This window comes from Loxodonta africana, chromosome 17 (assembly GCF_030014295.1).
Source record: "Loxodonta africana isolate mLoxAfr1 chromosome 17, mLoxAfr1.hap2, whole genome shotgun sequence".
In the NCBI taxonomy this organism is placed as follows: Eukaryota; Metazoa; Chordata; class Mammalia; order Proboscidea; family Elephantidae; genus Loxodonta; species Loxodonta africana.
Window position 1 is genome coordinate 59,912,848 of NC_087358.1, and position 21,796 is coordinate 59,934,643.

At 41.9% G+C, this 21,796-nt stretch overlaps 1 protein-coding gene across 4 annotated transcripts in view; it reads right to left on the bottom strand.

Annotated features, from left to right (window-relative positions):
• The window catches only part of VWA8 (von Willebrand factor A domain containing 8), a 473,608-nt gene that overhangs the window by 60,554 nt on the left and 391,258 nt on the right, over positions 1-21,796 (bottom strand). For all 4 annotated transcript variants that reach the window (XR_010318190.1, XM_003412602.4, XM_064270072.1 and 1 more), the window contains 2 exons: positions 18,885-19,041; positions 8,475-8,583 (listed from right to left, as the gene is read on the bottom strand). Coding sequence is in view for 3 of the 4 variants with exons in the window: in XM_003412602.4 (XP_003412650.2) it covers positions 8,475-8,583; positions 18,885-19,041 (266 nt within the window). In the remaining variant the exon portion in view is untranslated. The remainder of the gene's footprint in view (positions 1-8,474; positions 8,584-18,884; positions 19,042-21,796) is intronic.

Consider the following 21,796-nt stretch of genomic DNA (forward strand, 5'->3'; position numbering starts at 1 on the left):
AGAAACAATTCTTGCTATCGATTCAGAAAATGTCTAGTACTCTCAGGACGCTATGATATTCCATATAGAATTCAATCAAGAAGGAAAAGAAGGTCACTGGTGACAGCTATCTTAATTGAGAAGAATGAGACAGGCTACAACACAGCACATGTTGAAGCAGATGTTAACATGGGTAGCAACAGCATTTCCTCTTCCGTGAATCTCAGCACAGACACCTGGAAGAAGTGCGTGGGCCCGAGCTGCGCTTTGGGAAGTCATCTCAAATGATGATTTCTTAGTTCTTAGCCAGACTTTCTGCTATTCACCAAGGAAACTCCCATGGTTACTGGTATTACGTAGCAACCTTGAAACAGCTGGAAGATATTAGTCAATCAAAGCCACATAGGACTGGCAGGAGGATGGCGAAATGGGCACCAAATCAAAGCCTTCTTGTTTTGGTTACAATCTAAGGATTCCTATTACACATGACGCCTTGTCTACCCTTGGCCAGAGCTATGTTTTTAACTAGCTCTGTCTCCGTAAATTGAGGATTAGAAGATCCATCTGGGAATAACTCTTCGGTGGATTAAAAATAAAGATTTGGTAATAAAAACACTTAAAATGCTTGGCTGGCATTTGGATAATGATGCAAAATATTTTAGTAGTATAGAGAAAGACTGCCATTTTTATGAAATTGTAGAGTTGGAAAAAGATAACAGAGATCTGACAGGCTTTAACCACTCCTCTGTTGGTTTGTCACGCTGTGGTGGCTTGCGTGTTGCTGTGATGCTGGAAGCTATGCTACTGGTTTTTCTCAAATACCACCAGGATTACCCATGGTGAACAGATTTTAGTGGCGCTCCCAAACAAAACAAAATAGGAAGAAGGACCTGGCAATCTACTTCTAAAAATTGGCCAGTGAAAACCTTATGAATAGCAGCAGAACACCCTCTGATACAGCACTGGAAGATCTGCCTCCTCAAAGTAGAGTTGACCTTAAGGATGGGGTTGGAGTAAGGCTTCCTGAACCTTCATTTGCTGATGTTGCATGACTCAAAATGAGAAGAAACATCTGTAAATATCCATTAATAATCAAAGAAAGTAGAATGCACAATGTACGAATCTAGGAAAACTTGAAGTTGTCAAAAATAAATGGAACACATAAAGATCAATATCCTAGGTACTAGTGAGCATAAACGGACTGGCATTGGCCATTTTGAATCAGATAGTCATATGACCTACTATGCTGGGAAACACAAATTGAAGAGGAATAGCACTGCATTCATCATCAAAAAGAACATTTCACAATCTATCCTAAAGTACAATACTGTCAGTGATAATATCCATACACTTACAAGAAAGACTAGTCAATACTGTTATTCAAATCTATGCACCAACCACTAATGCCAAAGACGAAGAAATTGATGATTTTTATCAGCTTCTGAAGTGTGAAATTGATCGAACATGCAATCAGGATGCATTGATAATTACTGGAGATTGGAATGTGAAAGTTGGAAACAAAGAAGGATTGATAGTTGGAAAATATGGCCTTAGTGACAGAAACAATGCCGGAGATCACATGATAGAATTTTGCAAGACCAACGACTTCTTCATTGCAAATACCTGTTTTCACCAGCATAAACGGCGACTACACACATGTACCTCACCAGATGGAATACACAGGAATCAAATCGACTATATCTGTGGGAAGAAACAATGGAAAAGCTCAGTATTATCAGTCAGAACAAGGCCAGGGGCCGACTGTGGAACAGACCATCAATTGCTCATATGCAAGTTCAAGTTGAAGCTGAAGAAAATTAAAACAAGTCCACAAGAGTCAAAGTATGGCCTTGAATATAACTCACCTGAACTTAGAGACCATCTCAAGAACAGATTTGACGCACTGAACACTAACGACTGAAGACCAGGTGAGTTGTGGGATGACATTAAGGATATCATCCATGAAGAATGCAAAAGGTCATTGAAAAGAGAAAAAAAAAAAAGACCAAAATGGATGTCAGAAGAGACTCTGAAACTTGCTCTTCAATGTTGAGTAGCTAAAGTGAATGGAAGAAACGATACAGTAAAAGAGCTGAACAGAAGATTTCAAACGGTGGCTTGAGAAGACAAAGTAAAGTATTATAATGAAATGTACAAAGACGTGGAGTTAGAAAACCAAAAGGCAAGAACACATTCGGCATTTCTCAAGCTGAAAGAACTGAAGGAAAAAATTCAAGCCTAGAGTTGCAAAACTGAAGGATTCTATGGGCGAAAAACTGAATGACACCAGAAGCATCAAAAGAAGATGGAAGGAATACACAGAGTCACTGTACCAAAAAGAGCTGGTTGATCTTCAACCATTTTAGGAGGTATGATCAAAAACCAATGGTACTGAAGGAAGAAGTCTCAGCTGCTCTGAGGCACTGGCATAAAATAAGTCTCCAAGGATTGACGGAATACCAGTTGAGATGTTTCAACAAATGGATGCACTGCTGGAAATGCTCATTTGTCTATGCCAATAAATTTGGAAGACAGTTACCTGGCCAATTGACTGGAAGGGATCCATATTTGTGCCCATTCCAAAGAAAGGTGATCCAACAGAATGTGGAAATTATTGAATGTCATAATATCACATGCAAGTAAAATTTTGTTGAAGATAATTCAAAAAACTGTTGCAGCAGTACATTGACAGGGAACTGCCAGAAATTAAAGTTGGATTCAGAAGTGTACATTGGACAGATACCATTGCTGATGTTAGATGGATCTTGGCTGAAGAAGAAAACACAGAAAGAATTTTACCTGTGTTTTACTGACTATGCAAAAGCATTAGACTCTGTGGGTCATAACAAATTATGCATAACATTGCAAACAATGAGAACTCCAGAACACTTGTGCCCATGAGGAAGCTGTACATAGACCAAGAGGTAGTTGTTCAAACAGAAAAAGGGGATCCTGTGTGGTTTAAAATCAAGAAAGGTGTGCATCAGGGTTGTATCCTTTCACCATAACTCATTTAATGTGTATGGTGAGCAAATAATATGAGAAGCTGGACTATCTGAAGAAGAATGCTGCATCAGGATTGGAGGAGGATTCAACAACAACCTGTGATACGGAGATGATACAACCTTGTTTGCTGAAAGTAAAGAGGACTTGAAGCACTTACTGGTGAAGATTAAAGACTACAGCCTTCAGTATGGATTACACCTCAACATACAGAAAAAAACTCTCACAACTGGACCAATAAGCAACATGATAAACAGAGAAAATACTGAAATTGTCAAAGATTTCATTTTACTTGAATCTACAATCAATGCCCACAGAAGTAGCAGTCAAGAAATCAAACAACGTATTTCATTGGGCAAATCTGCTGTAAAAGACCTCTTTAAAGTGTTAAAAAAAAAAAATGTGACTTTAAGGACTAAGGTTTCTCTGACCCAAGCCATGGTATTTTCAACTGCCTCATATGCATGCGAAAGCTGGGCAATGAATAAGGAAGACTGAAGAAGAATTGATGCATTTGAACTATGATGCTGGCAAGAATTCTGAATATACCATGGACTGGCAAAATAATGAACAAATCTGTCTTGGAAGTACAGCCAGAATGCTCCTTAGAAGTGAGGATGGCGAGACTTTGCCTCATTTTTGTACATGTTATCAGGGGGACCAGTCCCGGAGAAGGACATCATGCTTGGTAAAGTAGAGGATCAGCGAAAAAGAGCAACACCCTTAAATGAGATGGAGTAACACAGCAGCTGCAACAACAGACTCAGACATAGAAATAATTGTGAGCATGGTGCATGACCAGCAGTGTTTCGTTCTGTTGTTACATGGGGTCATTACGAGTCAGAGCCGACCAGTGGGCACCTAACAACAACAACACGTAACAGAGTCCTGAGCTTTGGGCTCAGACACCTGCTTCACTAGACTCATGGCCCAGGACAGGTTATGTCATCTTTCTCATCTTCAGGTCACTCATTCATAAAAGCAAAAAATTCAAACCCATTGCCTGCTGAGTTGATTCGGATTTATAACAACCTTATAGGACAGAGAAGAACTGCCCCATAAGGTTTCCAAAGAGCAGCTGGTGGATTCGAACTGCCAACCTTTTGGTTAGCGGCTGAGCTCTTTAGCCATTGCACCACCAGAACTCCATAGGTAGGGTACACACACAGTAAAAGTAAGTGGTCTCTCGGCATTTTTCCACTTCCATTGTCTAGTCTCCTAGTCCCTCAGTTTTCTCATCTGTCAAACACAGAAATAAAACCTATTGGTTATTGTAAAGATTAAATAGTATAATGAATGTAAACTACTTGACCTAGTACCCGGCCTATAGTCCAGGTTGAATGAATAGTAACAAGTACAATGAAGATAATGATGAAGCTAATCCTTCTGTAGAGAATGCCATATGCTAAGCACCGTTTTCAATGTTTTACATGTATCACCTTAATTAATCATTGTAACTGCCCTATTATCTATCACTCCCATTTTACAGAACCCAGGCTGTCTGGTTCCAGAGCCAACACTCTTAGCCACTAAGCGAGGAGGAGGAGGGGGAGGATGGACTGGAGGAGGAGACCTTACTGATAATGCTGACCATGTAAGGCACCTAGTAGAATGCCTGGCACATGGGAAATGCTTGCTATTGTTATAATGATGGTATTATTTGTAGAGACTTATAGAGATGGAAGTTCTACAAACCCTAACCCATCTATTTTAGGTACTTGTTCAAGGATTAAATCAGTTTTATCCCCTTTCTTGGAGTCCCTGGGTAGCACAAACAGGTTAGACATTCGGCTACTAACTGAAAGGTTGGCAGTTCAAATCCATCTACAGGTGCCTTGGAAGAAAGGCCTGTGATCTACTTCTGAGAAATCAGCCACTGGTAACCCCTTGGAACACAGTTCTGCTCTGACACCCATGGGGATGCCATGAGTTGGAGTCAAGTCAACTCAGGGGCAACTGGTTTATCCCCTTTTTTATATTTTAACTATTTCTTGCTTTCATTTAAGCCTAATTTCTCTTTTTTGAAATCCCAGTAAAGAAGAGAATAAAAACTTCTCTGGAATGATTAATTACTCTATCTGAGGATATTTAGTAAGTTACGAATCTCAAAACCTTTAAGGATTTTCCATAGGTGCTAATCTCTTGTTTTCCATCCATTTAATCTTATTTGTTGCTTTTCTCTGAGCCTTTCACAGTTCTTTCATTTCTCTCTTGAAAGCTGGAAACAAAATTGGACACTATTTTCTAATACTGGTTTCATCCGTGTGCATTTAGGAGAAGAGTCACTCCTTAATGCTAGTGCAAACGGTTAATTGCTGGACTACTATCAAAAAGTCAGTGGTTCGAAGCCACCCAGCTGCTCCTTGGGAGGAAGACTTAGAGATCTGCTTCCATAATGATTACAGCCTAGAAAACCCTATGGGACAGTTCTACTCTGTTACATACGGTCACTATGGGTTGGAATTGACTCAACAGCACCTAACAATGACAACAACCCTAACCCAGGCATAATTTGTGTTTTACTGTGAATTTTGGATCTGACTTTTCTTCTTATAAGGTTGATGTGAGGATCAAATGAGACGATGTTTTTAAAGTAACTATAGCATGGTGCCCAATGAATACCAATCAAGACGTTAACTAATACCAGATGAGGAATCCAATCCCTTCAATTATAAATGTATTCTTGTATCCCTAACGGCCTCTGTCCACAGGGTAAAACCCAGTGTTGTCTGAATGTTCTCTTGGCATACAGGGTTAGTCATAATCTGGTCTGCACCTCCTTTTCCAGCTTCCTCTCTTCGCATCGCCTCCCACCACGAACACGCTCTACTCAGCCATACTGAACAATTCGCTCTTCTCAGAACCCACCATGCTCTCACCCATACCTCTGTGTACTTGCACATGCTGTTTCCTGTGTCTGGGATGCCCTGACTCCCAAACACCTGGGAAATTCCTCAGCATCTTTCAAAAGTGAACTGAAGCATCACGTTCTCCACGAAGGCCTTCATCACTCATCCCCCAGATGGCAAGCTACAGCATCTTACGCATATGTCTCTGTAGAACTCATGAATTGTTTGCTATTTGTCTTCTCTGAGTTCCTTGAGGGCGAGGGCTATCTTTTATTTTTCTGTCCCTAATGTTGGGTATGCCTCAAGAACTTAAGAAATGAACGAATGGTTGAACTATACTCATTCTTCAGCCTCAGTACAAGCACTATCTCCCCATTACCCTCACGTCCTCTGAATCACTCATTTTGGCCCTTGCTCACCACTTGACTTGTGCTCACCCAGCAGTTCCTCCCATGCCCAGGGTGATGAACACTTATTAAGTGAGTGACTATGGAAGAAAATTTGGTAATTTAATGTCACTTTTTTCATATAACTAAAATCAAAAACCAAACCCAGTGCCGTCGAGTCGATTCCGACTCATAGTGACCCTATAGGACAGAGTAGAACTGCCCCATAGAGTTTCCAAGGAGCGCCTGGCGGATTCGAACTGCTGACCCTTTGGTTAGCAGCCCTGGTGGCGTAGTGGTTAAGTGCTACAGCTGCTAACCAAAGGGTCGGCAGTTCGAATCCGCCAGGCGCTCCTTGGAAACTCGATGGAGCAGTTCTACTCTGTCCTATAGGGTCACTATCAGTCGGAATCAACTCGATGGCACTGGGTTTGGTTTTTTGTTTATATAAAATCTGGAAACCCTGGTGGCAAAGTGGTTAAGAGTTCAGCTGTTAACCAAAAGGTCAGCAGTTTGAATCTACCATGTGCTCCTTGGAAACCCTATGGGGCAGTTCTACTGTGTCCTATAAGGTCTTTATGAGTTGGAATTAACAGCAACAGGTTTTTTATATAAAATCTTATGCTGCTTTATTCTAAATAACTGCATGTGGATTTTTTTTTTTTAAGCAAATGGCTTAACTTTTACATTCCTCAGAATTTGAAACTAGGCATCTAGTTAATCACTATAAAAATTGTTCCTCCTGGAAATGGAACTTTTCCTTATCTCCCAACGTAGTAACGATGTTTTTAAAAAGGAGACATTCCCAGAGTTTTGGGTTAAGATGGCTGTCTTACTTTCCAAGTGCTGCTATAACAGAAATACCATAAGTGGGTGTCTTCAAAGAATAGAAATTTATTGTCTCACAGTTTAGGAGGCCAGAAGTCCAAATTCAGGGCTTTAACTCTAGGGGAAGGTCTTTGTCTCTTTCAGCTTCTGTTTCTTATTCCTTGGTGATCTCTACGTGGTGTCTATCTTCCCCCAGTTTATGTTCCCCTCTCTGTGTCTAATCTGCTTTTTTTTACATCTAAAAAATGATTAGCTTTAAAAGACATCCTACGCCAATATGGGTTCATTGATGTAACAAAGAAAACCATATTCTCAAATGGGATGACATCCATAGGTGTAGGGGTTAGGATTTCAAAACATATTTTGGGGGACACAATTCAATCCATAATAATGGTGGATTGAAACCGCAACATAGGACTTCTTACACCCAATAATTACCAAAAATAATAAAACTTTCTCCCAAAAGAGAATTAAAAACAAGAACCAAAGAGGTAAAGGGTAAGACTGAAGGAATCAGCTTCAAACACTTCACAAACAGGAAACAGAAGATTCCAGAGTAGAGTGGGGAGACACAGCGTGGCCCCTACTTCCCTGAAATAAAGCTTTACTCTGTCTTTAGGCGAAATAATCTTACTTCTTTCGTGATTTTAGAAAATCCTTAAAAAACAAACAAACAAAAATACCCTTGTTTGTCAGAGTAGAACTGTGTTCCATGGGGTTTTTAATGACTAATTTTTTGGAAGTAGATTGACAGGCCTTTCTTCTGAGATGCCTGTGGGTGGACTCAAACCGTCAACCTTTCATGTTAACTATTTAAAAAAAAAAAAAATTTATTTTTAAGGATTCCAGAACATACTTAGTACCCTTCCTTAATTATCTGTGAGAATTGACCAGAACATGATTTCAAATGTAAAATTTCCCAATGTCAAGTCATTGTTTAGGAAATATTAAAGCATCTTAACCAATATCTTAGAAGCTTTAGCAATATTAACTGGTTCTGTGAAACTACAAAAAGGCTGGCACCAAGGAGGGGGCAGGAAGGGAAGAAGCCTGGAGTCATAGCGAATGCACACCCTAGATAATCCAAAACGCTCCTCTGTTCCTCCAGTGAATGCCAGTAAAACAATGTGCTGGGAGAGAATTCTATTTGCGAATTTCTCACAGAGATGGGTGCTCACAGATCTTTTGTGGGGGAATCAGGAAGTTTGGTGCCTGCTAGGTTGCTGGTAAAATTACTGCTTCCTGGACAGGACGGAAGGTGCAGTCAAATATTTTCTCTTACCATTCTCAATTTAAAAAGCCATGGGGAGTCCACAGTTTTATACCAACATTGATTGATTGATTTTTTCTGACTGGCGGATTAGGGTAGTTTTGGGATGGGTCCAGCTTTGTGTGAGATTATTTTCTTGGTCCACAAACGGAAGATTACCTGTAAGTTATCCAGGATGACTCGGAGGGAGTGTACCTGTCGACGAACAGCAGCTGAAAATCTTTCATAGCTTGCAGCATCGTATTCACTCATTTGGATCTCTTTAAGCCTGAAACAGAGCGGGAGAAAGCCAACAGCTTAACTCACATAACTGTGGGTCTTTTACTTCCATTCATCTATTGGTAGAGCTGTAGCAAACTGGCTTGGTAACTCGGGTTGCCTTGTAAAGAAAAGGAAAGAAATGATGTCTCCAGTTTGGAGTTTCAAAGGAAGGAAATGTCCAGTGGTGTGCTGGTAAACAGTTAATAAGTGACTCTGCAGGATGAAAAAAAAGCCCTGACTTGTAGCATTTGCTGATTTCCACAGTGTAAATACCCCCATCATGATCGATTTTAAGCTGCCAACAGTGAGGTCGCTGAACATGGAGTTAGTAAGAAATGTACACACTGGACTAGGCTCTCATGAGCCTGGCTGGCTCTATAGCCCACTCCTGCAGTATTCCAAAGACATGTTGTGATGCTGGCAGCTATCAGTTCACATGGCAGATTCCTAGAGATCCCCACAGTTTGCTTTTCAAGACTGAGGCCATCTCTTTGGTTGGCCCAGATAGCAAAGAATGTAATTTAATGTATGCTATGTGTCCATATGCAAGAGTTTTCTGAAACTGCTGACTATATACTTTTTACAGGATAATTATGTTTTAATATTATTGTGGCTTTGAAATCCTAGCTCTTGGTCCAACTCTCTTCCTCTTCATCATTTGCTCCTGCTGCTGTCCCACTGAACACGGCATGCGCCCCCACTTCTGTGCCCTTGTGCAGGCCTCTCCCCCACCCGCCCAGAGTGTCCCTTCCCTGCCTCTTTGCCTACTAGCCTCCACTTACCTTTCAAGACAAATCCATGATCATCTCCCCTGGGAAGCCTGCTCTGATCCCCAGGTCTTGCTTCTGTGTTCTCATATCACCTCCTGTTGACCACTATCAGGGCATTTACTAATGTGCTATCGTCTGCCACCTACCTCCCCAACTTGGTCCCACGCTCCTTTAGTTAAGGGCTGAGTCTTTTTCGTCTTATACGCACAGTGCCTTAGCATGATGAAAAAAAGCTGGTATATAATAGGTGCTCAAAATAAATTGAAACGAATGACCAAAATTAATAAAGATGACCCAGCGTTATTTAAATAAGTAGAAGGTTCACTCACCTAGCGAAGCTCTCTTGGGTTTTATAGTATTGTATCCACATCCCTCTAAAGGAGCATTGATGTAATCACACAGTTAAAACTTCTATAAATATAAAGGGCACTGATACTAAGACAGAAATCGTGGTGGCGTAGTGGTTAAGAGCTACGGCAGCTAACCAAAAGGTCAGCAGTTCAAATCCACCAGGCGCTCCTTGGAAACCCTATGGGGCAATTCTACTCTGTCCTGTACGGTCACTAAGAGTCACAATCGAATCGACAGCAACAGGGTTTTTATTTTTATTTTTGATACTGTTTTTGTTGTTGTTAGGTGCCGTCGAGTCGGTTCCGACTCATAGCAACCCTATGCACAACAGAATGAAACACTGCCCGGTCCTGCGCCATACTCAAAATCGTTGTTATGCTTGAACTCATTGTTGCAGCCACTGTGACAATCCACCTCGTTGAGGGTCTTCCTCTTTTCTGCTGACCCTGTACTCTGCGAAGCATGATGTCCTTCTCCAGGGACTCATCCCTCCTGACAACACGTCCAAAGTATGTAAAATGCAGCCTCACCATCCTTGCGTCTGAGGAGCATTCTGGCTGTACTTCTTCCAAGACAGACTTGTTCGTTCTTTTGGCAATCCATGGTATACTCAATATTCTTCGCCAACACCACAATTCAAAGGCGTCAGTTCTTCTTTGGTCTTCCTTATTCATTGTCCAGCTTTCACATGCATATGATGTGATTGAAAATACCATGGGTCAGGCGCACCTTAGTCTTCGGAGTGACATCTTTGCTCTTCAACACTTTGAAGAGGTCCTTTGCAGCGGATTTACACAATGCGATGCGTCTTTTGATTTCTTGACTGCTGCTTCCATGGCTGTTGATTGTGGATCCAAGTAAAATGAAATCCTTGACAACTTCAATCTTTTCTCCATTTATCATGATGTTGCTCACTGGTCCAGTTGTGAGGATTTTTGTTTTCTTTATGTTGAGGTGTAATCCATACTGAAGGCTGTGGTCTTTGATCTTCATTAGTAAGTGCTTCAAGTCCTCTTCACTTTCAGCAAGCAAGGTTGTGTCATCTGCGTAACTCAAGTTGTTAATGAGTCTTCCTCCACTCCTGATGCCCCATTCTTCTTCATAAAGTCCAGCTTCTCATATTATTTGTCCAGCATACAGATTAAATAGGTATGGTGAAAGAATACAACCCTGACACACACCTTTCCTGACTTTAAACCAATCAGTATCCCTTTGTTCTGTCTGAATAACTGCTTCTTGATCTATGTAAAGGCTCCTCATGAGCACAATTAAGTGTTCTGGAATTCCCACTCTTCGCGATGTTACCCATAGTTTGTTATGATCCACACAGTCAAATGTCTTTGCATAGTCAATAAAACACAGGTAAACAGCCTTCTGGTATTCTCTGCTTTCAGCCAGGGTCCCTGTGACATCAGCAATGATATCCCTGGTTCCACGTCCTCTTCTGAAACTGCCCTGAATTTCTGACAGTTCCCTGTTGATATACTGCTGCAGCCATTTTTGAATGATCTTCAGCAAAATTTTGCTTGCATGTGATATTAATGATATTGTTCTATAATTTCCACATTCGGTTGGATCACCTTTCTTGGGAATAGGCATAAATATGGATCTCTTCCAGTCAGTTGGCCAGGAAGCTGTCTTCCATATTTCTTGGCATAGACGAGTGAGCACCTCCAGTGCTACATCTGTTTGTTGAAACATCTCAATTGATATTCCATCAATTTCTGGAGCCTTGTTTTTTGCTAATGCCTTCAGAGAAGCTTGGACTTCTTCCTTCAGTACCATCAGTTCCCGATCATAGGCCACCTCTTGAAATGGTTATATATCGACCAATTCTTTTTGGTATAATGACTCTGTATATTCCTTTCATCTTCTTTTGATGCTTCCTGCGTCGTTTAATATTTTCCCCATGGAATCCTTCACTACTGCAACTCGAGGCTTGAATTTTTTCTTCAGTTCTTTCAGGTTGAGAAACGCCAAGTGTGTTCTTCCCTTTTGGTTTTCCATCTCCAGTTCTTTGCACATGTCATTATAATACTTTACTTTGTCTTCTTGAGAGGCCCTTTGAAATCTTCTGTTCAGTTCTTTTACTTCATCAATTCTTCCTTTTGCTTTAGCTGCTCGATGCTCAAGAGCAAGATTCAGAGTCTCCTCTGACACCCATCTTGGTCTTTTCTTTCTTTCCTGTCTCTTCAGTGACCTCTTGCTTTCTTCATTTATGATGTCCTTGATGTCACTGCACAACGCGTCTGGTCTTCGGTCACTAGTGTTCAGTGCATCAAATCTATTCTTGAGATGGTCTCTAAATTCAGGTGGGATATACTCAAGGTCATATTTTGGTTCTCGTGGACTTGCTCTGATTTTCTTCAGTTTCAGCTTGAACTTGCATATGAGCAATTGATGGTCTGTCCCACAGTCGGCCCCTGGCCTTGTTCTGACTGATGATATTGAGCTTTTCCATTGTCTCTTTCCACAGATGTAGCCAATTTGATTTCTGTGTGTTCCATCTGGCGAGGTCCATAAATGTGTATAGTCGCTGTTTATATTGGTGAAAGAAGGTATTTGCAATGAAGAAGTCGTTGGTCTTGTAAAATTCTATCATTCGATATCCGGCATTGTTTCTGTCACCAAGGCCATATTTTCCAACTACTGATCCTTCTTCTTTGTTTCCAACTTTCGCATTCCAATCGCCAGTAATTATCAATGCATCTTGATTGCATGTTCGATCAATTTCAGACTTCAGCAGCTGATAAAAATCTCTTTCTTCATCTTTGGCCCTAGTGGTTGGTGTGTAAATTTGAATAATAGTCGTATTAACTGGTCTTCCTTGTAGGCATATGGATATTATCCTATCACTGACAGCACTGTACTTCAGGATACATCTTGAAACGTTCCTTTTGACGATGAATGCAACACCATTCCTCTTCGAGTTATCATTCCCAGCACAGTAGACTATGTAATTGTCTGATTCAAAATGGCCAATACCAGTCCATTTCAGCTCCCTAATGCCTAGGATATCGATGTTTATGCATTCAATTTCATTTCTGATGATTTCCAATTTTCCTAGATTCATACTTCTTACATTCCAGGTTCCAATTATTAATGGATGTTTGCAGCTGTTTCTTCTCATTTTGAGTTGTGCCACATCAGCAAATGAAGGTCCCGAAAGCTTTACTCCATCCACGTCATTAAGGTTGACTCTACTTTGAGGAGGCAGCTCTTCCCCAGTCATCTTTTCAGTGCCTTCCAACCTGGGGGGCTCATCTTCCAGCCCTATATCAGACAATGTTCTGCTGCTGTTCATAAGGTTTTCACCGGCTAATGCTTTTCAGAAGTAGACTGCTGGATCCTTCTTCCTAGTCTGTCTTACTCTGGAAGCTCAGCTGAAACCTGTCCTCCATTGGCGACCCTGCTTGTATCTGAATACCGGTTGCATAGCTTCCAGCATCACAACAACATGCAAGCCCCACAGTACGACAAACTGACAGACACGTGGGGGTTTTTGATACTATGGGTTTTTGATACTAGGACAGGGAATAATGATTACATATTTCAAAAGCCTAATTAAGCACATAGTCTTTAAACTGCTGTGTGTGTGTGCACGTGCATGCGTGTACATGTGTGCATGCATGCATATACAATGTTGGAAGACCTGGATTTTAGCACACATCCGAAGCACACAATGCTGGGAGGTGTGAATCCCAGTGTACCTTGAAATTCTTACCCAAATTATATTTTTATCACCTTAGGCTGGAACAGAGGAGTCCCTGGCTCAAATGGTTACGTGCTTGACTATTAGTCAAAAGGTTGCTATTTTGAACCCACCCAGAGGTGCTTTGGAAGACAGGCCTGGTGATTTGCTTCCCAAAGGTCACAGCCTTGAAAACCCTATGGTGCAGTTCTACTCTGCACACATGGGGCTGTCATGAGTCGGCATCAGCTTGAGGGCAACAAACAAATACAACAATAGGCTGGAACACAAACCTCAAATGCTGGAAAATTGTCTCTTCCTCCTTGTCAGGCCAAGTACTAGGAAGAAAGCATTCATATAGGGCAGAGTGCTAGAAGTTTATTAGAATCACATAAAGTTAGACTTAGAACCAGAATACTCCTTAGAAGCGAGGATGGCGAGACTTCCTCTCAGTTACTTTGGACATGTTATCAGGAGGGACCAGTTCCTGGAGAAGGTCATCATGCTTGGTAGAGGGTCAGCGAAAAATAGGAAGACCCTCAAAAAGATGAACTGACACAGTCGCTGCAACAATAGGCTCCAACATTGCAACAGTTGTAAGGATGTCATAGGACTGGGCAGCGTTTCATTCTGTTGTATGTAGGATCACTATGAGTTGGAGCCAACTTGAGGGCACCTAACAACCATTGCCACCATGGGGCAGATTTGCAATTCTTGCCCCACCACCCAGCTGGGTTAGCTAATAGCAACTCAGCTTTCCCAGCTCAAAGGCCACTTCCTTTGAAGTCTTGATTGATCCCATGGGGTAAAACTGACCCTTCCTGTCTTCATGTACCTTATCCAAACATCGACCCTGGAACCTATACACTTAATTGCTTTTAAGGGATATGCCTGTCTCTACTGCAGCATTTTTCAAACTTTTCTGATCATCACTCGCAGTAGGAAATATGTTTTACGCTGACAACCAGTCCACACAAATTTATATGTGTGTGTATGTACAACTGGATCAAAAGCTTAATGAAAAATACATTTATCACATGGGATGCACTCTGATACTTTCTATTCTCTTCCTCTGAGAGGAGGGTCAAGTCTTATTTTCACTCAAATCCTCGGTACCTAGCACAATGCCTGTACACAGTGGCACTCAGAAAATGCTTCTGATAGTGCACTGAAAACACTGGCTGTGCAAAAGTACACACAGGCAAGGCCACTGTAATACCAAAACGGTTGTTTCCCAAAGTGATGTGCCATGGTGCCCTTCTAAGTCTAATTTATTCTCTGTGCTGAAGAACAAATACAAGTATGTATACAGGACTCCTAACAATATCTCTTGTGCTTAGTTTTCAAAGTCTCTTAAGCCTCTCTGTACATTTTCATTAGATTAAGTTATATCTCAAGTATCAAGCTGACAGAAGCTGGGTACACTGAACGCTGCAGCATCTGTGCCCTACCACTCACCCACTGCAGACCTATGCAGTCCATGTGCTTTTCCCCAAGGAAGGGAGATTAGTACTGATTAGGGAAAAAATGGAGACAAAGCATATACCTATATAAATAAAATGTGAAGGTAACTGAAGGAGTCAAGCGGTTGGTAAGTCTCATTCAGCAGACTGGTCTTTGGAGAGTGGTCAGAGTTCACTCCAGCTACAGGGCCACCTCTGGTGAGATCATGTTGCCCCCCAAAATGTATGACATGCCGTTTTGATTATGAAGCAACCTGGAAATCATATTCCAGGTTGTGTGAGCTTTCAGAAAGCTCACCGACAAGGTATTCAAAGCTGATAACAAATTCTGAAAGATCTTCGAAGACTAAAGCAGGAATGGGAAAGGAAAACAGGATATTTTAGCCGCTGGATCAGATGACCTTCCATCGCTAATGTTCTCAAGCCCACAACACTATCTCGTGAAAATGTGTCTCTCTGCTTCTTTAGCCCAGATCAAAACTGCAGGGCACAGCTGTATCACATTCCAGTAACCTATGTGGGCTAACTGTACTTGATCGGCACTGTATATTTGTAAAGGGTATATTTTTTGTTACATGAGAGAATTTAAGTTCTCAATTTACTTTTTCATATGGGTCAGACTTAAACACTACAATTTTGGGTCACTTATGAGGAAAATAAGCTGAGATCCACCGTGTACAGCTGATCAATTTTGCAAATGGTTGTTGTTGTTGCTAGGTGCCGTTGAGTCGGTTCTGACTCCTAGCGACCCTACGTACCACAGAATGAAACAATGCCCGAGCCTGCACCATCCTCAAAATGGTTGCTCTGTTTGAGCCCATTGTTGCAGCCACTGTGTCAATCCATCTCACTGAGGGTCTTCCTTTTTCATGCTGACCCTCTACTGTACTGAGCATGATGTCCTTCTCCAGAGACTGGTCCCTCCTGATAACACGTCCAAAGTACTTGAGATGAAGTCTTGCCATCCTTGCTTCTAAGGAGCATTCTGGCTGTACTTCTTCCAAGACAGAATTCTTTGTTCTTCTGGCAGTCCATGGTATATTCAATATTCTTCGCCAACACCATAATTCAAAGAATTCAATTCTTTTTCAGTCTTCCTTATTCATTGCCGGCTTTTACATGCATATGAGGCAGTTGAAAACACCATGGCTTGGGTTAGGCACACCTTAGTCTTCAAGGTGACATCTTTGCTTTTTAATACTTTAAAGAGGTTTTTGCAGTTGATTTGCCCAATGCAATATGTTGTTTAATTTCTTGCCTGCTGCTTCCATGGGTGTTGATTGTGGATCCAAGTAAAATGAAAAAAGAACATTTCAAGATCTATCCTGAAATATAGTGCTGCCAGTCAGTGATAAAAGAATATCCATATGCCTGCAAGGAAGACCAGTTAAAACAACTATTCCACAGATACAGAGGGTTTAGGATTCAAACATATATTTTGTATGTGTTGGGGGGGGCAAAATTTAATCCATGACCACCAGAAACCAGCTGCCATCGAGTTGACTCTGACTCATGGTGACTCCATGTGTGTCAGAAAAATGGCTGACTTTTTGGAGGCAGATTGCCAGGCCTTTCTTTTGAGATACCTCTGGGTGGACTTGAATTTCCAAACTTCTGATTAGCAGCCAAGTGCATAAACCATTTGCACCATCCAGTGACACTTGCCTCTTTTTCACAGATGCCCCTTGACTTCTTTCCCCTGTGGGACAATGGTCCTTAGTAGAACAGGTTTCTTACCCTTATTCTGGGAATCGGAGAAGAGGCTGTAGACTTGTGTCCAGGCCTTATTGAGAGCCTTGCTGCCCCCTGTCCTCCTCCCCCCGGAACTACCTGTGTGTCAAGGCATCTATCCGCTTGTCTGCTTATATAAGAATTCAGGCCAGAAAATTGCTGGCGAGGCTTTGAGCTTGGCAACAACAGGAACTCTTTAGTCGGGGAGGGGAGAATGACCCCTATCTAATTGTTTGGTTCTTTTCCTAAGTGGACACTTTCTTGTTTATATCAAATGTACAGCAATATTTTCCTCCTAAAAGACTTTTCATTATAGTAGTTCTCTATTTTTTTTTTTGAGAAGTTTAAACTGCTTTCATCCCTAACACAATATCTGTCTTCATAACTTCTCTGTAAGGAGGGAAAGAAGAGCAAATGTGGACACTGAGAAGGTAAATAAACTGCTTATGGTCACTAAGGAAGCCAGCAGAAGGGCTGCCAGTAACCCTCTTGCCTCTGCCGCTGTGGGGTTATTTACCTGCTGGCCCCTGAGGCCCTAGGCTCGCAGGCTCTCCTGAGGGTGTGCTTTCTGTCTCCATTGTTTGTTCTGTTTACTTGCAGGATGTGTAAGCACAGCATGTCCTGTAGCAACAGCAGATGTTCTGCGTAGGAGGGATTTCATAACTCACATACACTCCAGCATGTTTTTTTCTAACTGCACCCAGCTCCTTTAATTGAGCACAAAAATGCAAATCTGCTTCCCACACCACTACCAAGTCCCTCAACTCGAACTAAAGGAGATATTGCTGGTCCTTTGGCATTTTTTACTTTTGGCCGAAGAATATATGTGGCTGTCTAACGAAAGCATCATGTAGGTTCTTTTTTTAGATGGGGTCCCATCAGAGTGGCCCAGAACAGCCCTGGGTTACGTGAAAGCCACTGGTTCTTCAGCCTGGATTTCCAGGCCTCCACCTACTGACAAGGGCCTCCCCATCCAGCCTCATATCCTACTCTTCAGCTGGTAAGCTTTCTCCTGGTAGACCAGCTGGCTCTCTCCTCCACGGACAATATGCCCATCCTACCTTGGTGCCTCTGCTCAGTTACTTCTCCCTTCCTGGACTGTCCTGTCTTGTCCCTTCCCCCTCTCCAAATCCTGGCTGAACTTCAAGACTCAGCTCTGGCCCCACCTCATATCAGCCCACTGGCCTCACTGTCTTTGTACTCCCAGAGGGCATAGCCCCGGTGCCAAGTGAATTTAGCATTTCACTTTACAGGTGTGTGTGTATGTGTGCATGTACGTGTGGTGTGTACTAGTCCTGTCTCCACACTGATCTGTGAGCAAGAATGAACCATCACTTACAGTTTTCTGAATTCCGCATGTGGCCTAGGAATAGACGTCAATTGAGTGATGTCAGTTTCAGTTAGTCCCTGGGTAGTGCAAACACTTAACATGATTGGTTGCTAACCAAAAGGCCGGAGGTTGTAGTCCACCCAGAGGTGCCTTGGAAGAAAGGCCTGGCAAACTACGCCCAAAAAATCAGCCATGGAAAACCCTGTAGAGCACAGTTCTATTCTGGCACACATGGTGTCGCCATAAGTTGGAATCAGCTTGATGGCAACTGAGTTTTTAAAAATTTCTCTTAAGAGACTGGAGGGACACCAGAAGACATGGCACCCAGACTCTCTGTTAGCCCCAAACTAAAACCATTCCCAAAACCAACTCTTCAAAGATTAGACTGGACTATAAGGCATACAATGATACCTGTAAAGAGTGTGCTTCTTAACTCAAGCAGATACATGAAACTAGATGGGCAGCTCCTGTCCGGAGGCGAGATGAGAAGGCAGGAAGGGACAGGAGCTGGTTGGATGGACCCAGGAAATCCAGGGTGGAAAGAAGGAATGTGCGGTCATATTACAGGGAGAGCAACTAGGGTCACGTAACAATGTGTGTATAAATTTTTGTATGAGAAACTAACTTGAGCTGTAAACTTCGACTTAAAGCACACACACACAAAAAAGGTAAAAAAAAAAAAAAAATTCTCTTAAGAGAAATCTCTTTGGTTTTACTTTTTAATGTGTTCATTCTTTCTTCTCCACAGTCGCACACAATCCATAAATATAAGAGTTGCTGACTAGAAAGAACAGGTGATTTTGTTCATTTGGCTAACTCCACTGAAGAGGGAGGGTGGCTATGGATTTCAGTTTGTGGTCTGAGTTGCCGAATGAGGTGGAGAGTCACACAGATCTGGGAACATGCACAGTCTGCTATGACAGTTCACCACAGTGGCCACCACTGCTCTAGATGGGCCGGGGGAACACTCACCTCTGTTGAAAGGCTCTCTGGCCCATCTCTCTCGCAGCTCTCTTCACTTCCTCAGGAACTGCATCTTTCTCAGCCTCAGACACCTGGTATACCGCATGGCCTGCATCCAGCCGGTACGGGCCTCCTTTGCCACCAAGACCTGCTGTGTCTCTTCCCCCTGGAAGGAAAACACGAAAATCCCAATGGTTATTCTGAACCTGAACACAAAAAAAATGTCAGACCATGCCTTTAAGATAGTCCTATGAGGTATATTCATTGTACTTAATTTGTAATTAAACACCCAAATGACTTTTCTTCTGGAAATATGGTATTTCCCTAGTCAGAAATACATTTCCTTTTCTCCACCTATCCAAACCCTAACCATTCCAAGGCTCAGTCCAAACTCTGTGACACCTCACCCGATGGCTCTGCCTCATACAGTTCAATGTGCTTGTGCACTATTGGTTACTTTTCAATATTGATTTTCTTTTCTTACTAACTGTATGCTAGAGGGAATCATATTTTATATATCTTTGTACCTCTGTACCTACAAGAGTGGCCTGGAACGTCATAGACACTTTGTACACATTTTTACTAGTGTGTCTATTAACCAAATGAGCAAAACTTCTCTTCCCTCATATGTTACCTCATTTTTCCTTAGAACACTGAGAGATAACTAGGCTATAGATACTGTTTGCAAATTATAAAAAATGATGCATAGAGCAGTTAAGTGACCTATTCATGACCTAATATTAGTGGCTTAGCCAAGATGAAGGTCCCTGGTGCAAACGGGCAGTTCAAACCCGCCTAGAGGTGCCTTGGAAGAAAGGTCTGGCAATCTGCTTCCTAAAGGTCACAGCCATTGAAAACCCTATGGAGCAGTTCCACTCTGAAACACATGTGGTCACCATGAGCTGGAATCCACTCAACAGCAACTTTTTTTTTAAGCCAAGATTAAAAGCCAATTACTATACCAACTTTGACTTTTAGCTTAGAAAAATGTACAACAGGTAAACATCGCCAGTTTCAGAACAGTTTTCCAATACAAAGCCAAGTTCATATTTATATATATATTATATAAACTTTTAATATTATAAATATAAATTAAATCCTTAAAAGGCCAGGTAAGTAATGTAAACAAGTCAAGTGGGCTGGGTGTGATACTATTAAGAAGGGATGAGGACTTTGACTTACCAGAGAGGACTTATATAAATACATTCAAATTCAAATGCATTTGCTGACTAGGTCTGACCTCTGGACTACCAGCTTATTACCCCTGCTTTATACTGATGGGAGCCCTGGTGTCACAGTGGTCTTGAGCTTGGCTGCTAACCAAGAGGTCAGCAGTTCATTAGGGTTGCTATAAGTTGGAATTGGTTTGATGGCAATGAGTGTGGTTTGATTTGGCTTTATACTGATTAAAGCACTAGTAACCAGTTTCTTTTGTTCATTTACACGTCAGAACTTGGAAATTTAGAAGATAATCCAGTACTGGAGGTGTGGCATAGTATTGCAGTTAAGCTAGATTGCTGAGTTTGAATCCTGGCTCTGACTCACTAGCCATGTGTCCTCAAGGAAGTTACTTAACTCCTCTGTGTCTCAGTCTCCATGTCTGTTAAATGGAGATAGTAATATTATTTCCTTCATGGGACTGTCATGAGGCTAAAATCTGACACATAATAAGAGCTATATATGATTGCTCTTGTTATTATTACATTTAAGCAATTCCCAGTCACACAGAATGAGGTAATTTCTAGTTCCATAATGCAGAAATTTTGGAAACTTTTAGACTTTGATTAAGTTATGTTTACATTTTTTTTTTCTCCCTCGAAAGTTTAATTGGTCTAATAAAATGAAGGCGAGGACTCAGTATGGACTTATGAAAGTCCAGGTAGGTCACTTCCTTTTGGGAAATACCATGAACATAGCCTATTAACTACAGTGTTTTTGCTCTTTGGCTTGTGCACATCATTTCATTTTTATTTAGAAATTGGTGGTGGAAAATTCTTTCTCGGACGTGTGTGATTCCTGGCTGTCACTGATGGGCAGCCTATAGGGGAGGGAACCAGTAGCTGGACGATAACAATGAACTATGACCTGACTCCCTTTCTATAGGAGGTTGTCCTTAGGCATGAGTGGATGATGAATTTGAGTTTCAAACTTCCCTGCAACTGAGATGGCATCATTGTAGTGAAAGGAGGAAAGGGCCCACAACTGTTCACAGGTTGGTGTGAGAGTCGTTCAGCATGAGTCATTGGCCCCTTGGGAAAGTCATACTAGGATGAAGGCGGGGGGTGACAGGAGAGAGTTCCTTGTGACTGCCACTTCCTAACCAAATCAAAAACCAAACCCGTTGCTGTGGAGTCGATTCCTACTTGTAGTGACCCTACAGGACAGAGTAGAACTTCCCCACAGAGTTTCCAAGGAGCGCCTGGTGGACTTGAACTGCTGACCCTTTGGTGAGCAGCTGTAACCCTTAGTCACTAGGCCACCAGGGTTGCAGCCACTTCCTAGAGCCTTTAATTTGCACTAAAAACAAAACAAAAATAACCCAGCCCAAACCCACTGCTGTCCAGTCAAGTCCGACTCATAGCAGCCCTATAGGATGCAGCAGAACTGCCCCATAGGGTTTCTAAGGCTGTAAATCTTTACAGAAGCAGACCGCAATGTCTTTCTCCCATGGAGTAGCCAGTGGACTCAAATCGCTGAACTTTTCGGTTAGCAGCTGAGCGCTTTAACCACTGTGACACCAGGGCTCCTAATATGCACTACTTAAATGAAAATACTCGCCTGGAGGTTCTAGGACTGCAAAGCACAATCTTGAGGCTACCCTTGGACGTCACAATCAGTTCACAAGATTGTTGTGTGCCGTTGAGTCAATTCCGACTCATAGTGACCCTATAAAACAAAGTAGAATTGCCCCATAGGGTTTT